Consider the following 6,817-nt stretch of genomic DNA (forward strand, 5'->3'; position numbering starts at 1 on the left):
GGACCTATGAACAAATGGGAACTGAATAATTTCAGTTAAAAATATTATCTATGCCTGAATTTCACTTTTGTAATACCATCCTAAAAATAAAATAGATCAATAAGTAGGCTGCATTATTATTAAACATAAATTAATAAAATTATTAATAAGTTTGAAAATAAATAAACTTTGTGAAATTTATCAAATAGCATTAAATATTTTACACTTATAATAGTTGGGCATATTTGAAAGAAGATAAGTGCCATTTTCATTTTACTAACCCTTAGCTTCACACTGATTTTTTTTATGTCTCATTTTGTCACATACTTTCTCAATCTAGAGGTTTAACAGTTTGACTGCTAAGCAATTCTTGCAAGAGCGCACAAAAACTGCGAGACATATTTTGACTTGATGTTGTCAAATAATGCCGCTGAAATACAGTATTTGCATGTTTGACAAACATATCAAACCTGCCACGTGGGTCATAATTCGGATGGCCTGGTTCAAATAATAACGTATTGTCAATCAAGTGAAAAAACTTCAAAATCAGTTGAAACCTATCCCTTGAAAACATTGTTCTAAACCACGGTATATATTGGGAACCTTTTATCCAATAACTCTCAATTGTTGACCTTCTCATAATCCCCATTTTGAGTAAGACTGCAATAAAGGCTTTTATTTCATATATTGTTGTCGGCGTCCACTTTTTTGCTCCAGAATTATTCAACACAGTATGCGAGGCAAAAAAATGGTTAGCATATCGATTTGTTTCCCTTACGATGGTTTCAAGCAGTGATGTAAAAAATAAATTGAAATATGTTATGGGTGTAGCATCGGGGGGAGGCGCACATCTAGGTCAAGGAGTCTCAAAATTATTTGTTGCTTTGGAAAACACATTTGTCGGAGGAATATTTGTAAAAGTTGGTGTTTCTTCTGTTTCTGAAGATGAGAAGATTCTCTTTCAATCCTCAGTCTTTTTCTTTGATGAGTTATAATAATGCCATCATCACTACTTGTATCTGTTCTTGCACCATCCTCAGAATCACAAGCAATCGAATCAACTTTCGAAATAATAGCCCGTGACATGGTTATTTTTTTAAAATAATGTAGAAAAACGGTAAAAAGTTATTTTAGAATGCACTCGTGTTACAAAGTACGCGTGAGGTCAGACTACGTTCACACCCACGGAGCAACAAACACACACTGAAACTTGCAGTCACAGTTTTAGAGACAAATGAATGCAGTAGCAGTCAAACGGTTAATGAGAGGCTTGGAACTTTAAGAGTGGCATCTATTAATTTACAAGAAATACAAAATTCATGTCACCAAGTTTTACAGTCCTTCAATAGTTGCCAGCATTGTGTACAACCCATTTCCAATGATGTGGAAGTCGCAGAATACCTGTAGCAGAGCCTTTTTTGTTGATAGTTTGAATGGACCGGTCTACTGCCGCAAGAATCTCAGGAACGGTTTGGAAGCGAGTGCCACGAAGTGGTTCCTTCATCTTAGGAATTAAGTCATATTCACAAGAGCTTAGATCTGGGGAGTATGGTGGATGGTAAAGCACTTCCCAGCCCCATCGCTTGAACAAATCAGTCACAGCTTGCACTGCATGCGGCCGAGCATTGTCATGCAAAATGAGAAGAACGTTCTGCAGAAAGTGTCGCCATTTTTTTTCTCGAAGCTGGTCGGAGATTGTGCTTCAAAAATGAGCAGTAATACTGCGCAGAGACGGTCTGCTGTGGGGGAACGGTATGCGTTAGGATGACACCATCACAGTCATACACGAGAATCACCATAACTTTCACATTGCTGGGGTTCTGACGAAATTTCGAACGTCGTAGTGACCCATGATGATGCCATTCGTTTGACTAGCGTTTCAGTTCTCGCTGGTACGATCAGGCCCAAGTCTCATCCAGCGTAATGATACGGCGTAAAAAAGCATCTCCTTCGCGCTCATAGCGCTCCAGGTGGGTTCGGGCAGCATCCTATCGTAGCCATTTCTGCATTTCTGTCAATTGATGTGGAACCCATCGTGAAGCAATTTTTCTCATGGACAGGCGTTCCTTCAGAATGTGCAGCACAGTCGTATACGCTAATCCTGTTTGTCCGGCCAGCTGATGAATCGTTTGGTGGCGATCAGTGTCCATTAGTGCGGCAACAGCTTGCACGTATGCATCGCTGACACTCGGATGACCTGCCCGCAGCATGTCTGCCACGTTTTGGCGTCCTTCATTGAATGCTTTTACCTATCTTGCTACGATTCTGTAAGGCAATGCAGATTCCCCGCAAGCCTCTTGAAGCCCTTGATGACACTGTCGTGCTGTACGACCTCTGGGACATTCAATTTTTATCCAACATCGTTGCTCTTGTTTTGAAAACATCCTGACAACACTTACTTTAGACCGCGAGCTAATACACGGATCCGTTCTTCGTGTCACTCCGCATGCGCATGACGTAGGCAGGATGAGTCTTTTTGCTGAGAGGTAAGGTAGGTATGTAGTTCACATGTGGTATACGCGATATTCTTTGGTTTTGTAGCGTAGCGTTTTTTCAGCTGTGTTGCCACCATTAAAGTTCCAACCCTCGTAAATAGCAGGTAGATTTTATGTCAAGCGGCTTAGGTTAAAATGAGAAGTAAAATCTAAATCAGCATGATTCATAAAAAAGACTGGCTGTTGTCATCGCTCCTGCTTGCCTAGAGAGAGATCTACTGATCAGAACGAACCTGAAAGGGTGATGTAGGCACGCTTGGGAAGTTTTGATAGTTGGGCTCTGTCTGCCGCAGTTAGTGTTATAGCTTCATGTAGAGTTCCTGGCATTGTAAGCTAGTTAATATATTTTAAGGTTTCCAACAAGCCACTAATGCACCAGAGGTGATAAGTTGTTTTATATTATAAGTCTCACTAGATGCAAAGAAAATGTTTGCTTTATTAATAAAAAAGGTACTATTTGGTTTCGAGGGCCGTAAAAAATCACCAAACTATTGTTGATGCCAATGCTGCCAAAAATAATTGCGTCAACCCTAATAATTGTGGCAAGAAAGGAAGTGTAATAGTAAATAACTATCTAAGATTGATGTTTTAATTTAGATGAAAGGTTAATTTCATATAATACTTTTTTATTATTATAATTTATATGAAAACGGCTAAACATGATTGACACTATTTCAGATCATTATTATAATTTATATAAAAATTGCTAAACATAACGGAATGGATGCCTGCATCGTTATTTCGCTACCGACTTATCGCTAAAGCATAATTTCATCTCGTTGGTTGTTCAAACATAATTTTCTATAATGAATGATGCCTTTTCTTTGACAATATTCTCGGTAAAGTACAGAATCCCTCACTTATTTGTTTGCTACTTTTTACAAGGGTAAAAACAATTGCATTTTTGTCAATTTTCTTTTACTTTTTAAGTGAAAATAGGTCGATGTGTACATAGATAAAGTCAAGGGTGTGTGCAGTGCCATTTTTGTGCAAACCTGGGATTTTAAGTGAAAATAGGTCGATGCGCACATTTATACCGAGTATGTGCAATTCTTAAAAATGCGTGAAACAGTGGGTGATTCTGCACTTTACCCAAAATTCTATTGCCAACTTTTCATCATGGGCAATTCCCAAATTGTTAAATCCATAGGATATCAAAAAAGGATTTAAAAATTAAACTAGTATTTCAATGACGCTTTTGCGCATACATTTTCACTGCAATTTCTTTACGGCCCTCAAAACAGAATAGTACCATAAAAAAAATTCTTTATATAATGCCTATCCATGTGATACGTTTAGAAACATTTTTAACATTTTCCATGTTTGTGTCTAGTGAAACGTAGAGAAAGTATAGGAAGGATAAACATGTTAACTTTCTAAAGCCGGCTGGTACAGCAGTTGTACCGGAAAAATGACTTTCTTTAACGCTGGCTGTGGTGCAACTGTTGTACCAGCCATCCCCTCTCTATTTTAGAGAATCGTCCATCTGTAGATCTCTGGGTGGTCCATTTTCTCTGCTCAGAATAGCTGCTGGCTATGTATTATTTCCCTCTTCTTATCAGTTTGGCTACATTTTGGCAAAAACATAGGTTTTGTCTCGTGCCAGTATACTTGAAAATCAAATAGAGGGCATCTCTAATTTTTTTAGTACTGACTTTTGCTATGATTAAAACGTCAGCGATTTTACACGCTTTTTAAGCTTACCAGATTTAATGCTTTTTAATTACTGCAAATAAGAATAGATTAAAATTTTGGATTTATGCCCATCTAGAAAATAGCTAAAACCGCTTTTATCGTTTACTTCCTTTTTATACTTATGAATAATAAGATTTTATTTTGACATTTTTTTTTTTTTTTTAGGAGTGCATAAAACCCTTAAGAACTGTTAACTCTTTCAAAGTGCTTCTATTATGTAGGCAATTTTGTCTGATTTATTAGGAGATAAGTAAGAGAACTATATGCATAATAGTTTTCGTGATTTTCATTCTTTCAATGATTTTTATTTATTGTAAATTAAATAAAATCAATTTATCTTTAGACCCTCTTTCAGGATGAGATCTACCAAAAAGTATTTAAATATCAGTAAAGCTCACGTTACTTCTAAATTGAATCAAAACATCAGTTACATTGTATAAAATTTTGGCCAGTTTTATTTGCCGAAATTCTTATACTCCTCAAGAGATAAAGGGAATTCAGACAAGTTAATAAAAAAGAAATCTTTTAAAAAGGTTGTTATTTTGTCTGTAATAAGGTGTATGTCAACTTACTATTAAATGTATGAGAATTGGGATTGGATTACAGAAAAGCATGCGAACACTATCTGCTTAAAGGGATGGATGCTTTCATGTAAACCTTTTTAAGAGAAAATTGCTCGCATTTACGTTCCTGGTGGAAAACTCCACGTGTAATCAACCCGTTCTTTGGGTTTGATTGAATTAATTTTGTTCACTTACTGAATTACATCAAAGCACACAATTACCTGTATAAGAAGAGAGATGCCTTCGCGGAGGACTTTCTAAGGGAAGCTGGCTTGCATTTACGTTACACAAAAACCATGAAGCCAACCCTTTAGCCGGGATTCAAACCCGAGTGAGCTACAAGTGTTCAGCCACCTTTACCACTCTACTGAAGGGCCCGTAAAAAAATTGATAAAGAAAAAGTATTGAAATAACCGGTTTAATTTACTAACCTATATTTCTCAATCGACAGTACATAAATTACGCATATTAGGGGATTATTTGTGAATAAATAAACTGTATTGCACTTTTTTCCACTATTTCATATTACAATGGAATTATTGCATTTCAAAGTTATTTCTCGTGAAGTAATTTTGCTCTGTTCATGATTTTTGATTTTTTAAAAGAGAAAATTTCCCGCTTTATAAAAAAATAGACGAGAAGATACTTTATGCAAAATTGGCATAAACAGTTTTCTTAATTTTGCTTCAACATCATATTTTAATGATCGACTTAAATCAACTTGCTCATATTATAATAATCCAAAACTAATTAGCCCAAAATGCATAAACAGACTTATAGAAATTTTAGAATCCATGTGGACTCGTATTCCATTTAAAAGCAGTACATATGCTAGCTAATTTGCAGTTAGTTTTATACAAAATAATTCATTACGAGTTATTTTGTTACACCTTTTTTCTTCAGATGAACGAAGATATTTATGTAATGCACTGTTACATTTCAAACCTATTGTTGAGACTAAACATTCTTGGAAAAATATAAGCACATCAAGCTTCAGAAGATTTACTGCCTTTTAAAAATTAAGCTATTTCACCATATGCTAAGAAAGTAATGTCAAATCAAAATAATACGTTTTATAATTTAAATTTAAAATTCACTCGAAATGCATAACTATAAGTAATTAAGAAACAAATTTATAGAACGAAAACATTTCAGAGTACATTTTACTTTAATTATAATATAAACACTCATCACAGGCGACGCAATTCCGGGTAATAATAATAATATATAACCTGAATCTTGTCTTAGCACCATATAGATTTTTCCCACAAGAACAGTATGCAAAATACACATTTGCTTGTTCAATGAAATAAAGAATCATCGTCTTTCAGATTTCTAAATACTTCCATAAAATTTAAAAGCATTTCTTACACCAATTCTCTTATTCCTCATCAATTTTTAGGGTTAAAAAGGAAAAATACAGAACTTCAAAAATTTTAGTAATAAAAATGCGACGAGCACGACTAAACACCAAATTAATATCGTTAGATAAGGCTATGTGGTGTTAATAAAAAAGGATTATGTAGTATAATTAAAACTTTGTACATAACAGGATTAACAGAAAATTTTATATAAGAAATAATTAATTCAGAATATTTTAACTTGTGCAAAAACTGTATATGCGGAGTATGATACAAATTATTTAACTTACTCTAGACATTCTCCACCCTCCAGCGCACAAATTAAATGTAAGCCTATCGAATTAAAGTATTGGTTGAAACGACGCTCTTAAATTGTACGTAAAAATAAGCACTTTTCCTATCGCTACAGGGGAAAACGATCCCTAAATTTTACGAAAATCTTGAAGAAAACCGTTGAAACGAATAATATTTGAAAAAGACGTAACGTAGAGTTACGAGAATTGTCGATTACAGTTAACACCAAATGTCTGCAAATAGCTCTTACTTAACTGAACAGCAGAATGAATCTGGAAATTGAGTTAATCAGAAAGGAAAATAAATATTCTTTCAGTTTTAAAATTTTGCCTGTCTTTTATTCAAATCTGAATATTATGGAAGAATTAGGGAATCAAAATATTATGGAAGAATTATGTTTCCTAAAAGAAGCTTTCCCCGTGGAACGGTG

The 6,817-nt window shown here is 34.8% G+C and overlaps 1 protein-coding gene across 1 annotated transcript in view; it reads right to left on the reverse strand.

Moving 5' to 3' along the window:
* Positions 1–6,603, reverse strand: part of LOC118191390 (ubiquitin-conjugating enzyme E2 S) — a 30,993-nt gene extending 24,390 nt beyond the window's left edge. Inside the window, exon 1 of the mRNA XM_035362189.2 lies at positions 6,384–6,603. Within this exon, the coding sequence (XP_035218080.1) occupies positions 6,384–6,392 (9 nt within the window). The 5' untranslated portion in view covers positions 6,393–6,603. The remainder of the gene's footprint in view (positions 1–6,383) is intronic.
* Positions 6,604–6,817: the final 214 nt, after the last annotated feature.

The sequence above is a fragment of the Stegodyphus dumicola genome, chromosome 8 (genome assembly GCF_044657685.1).
Source record: "Stegodyphus dumicola isolate Sdum_Otavi_A_Nest chromosome 8, ASM4465768v1".
In the NCBI taxonomy this organism is placed as follows: Eukaryota; Metazoa; Arthropoda; class Arachnida; order Araneae; family Eresidae; genus Stegodyphus; species Stegodyphus dumicola.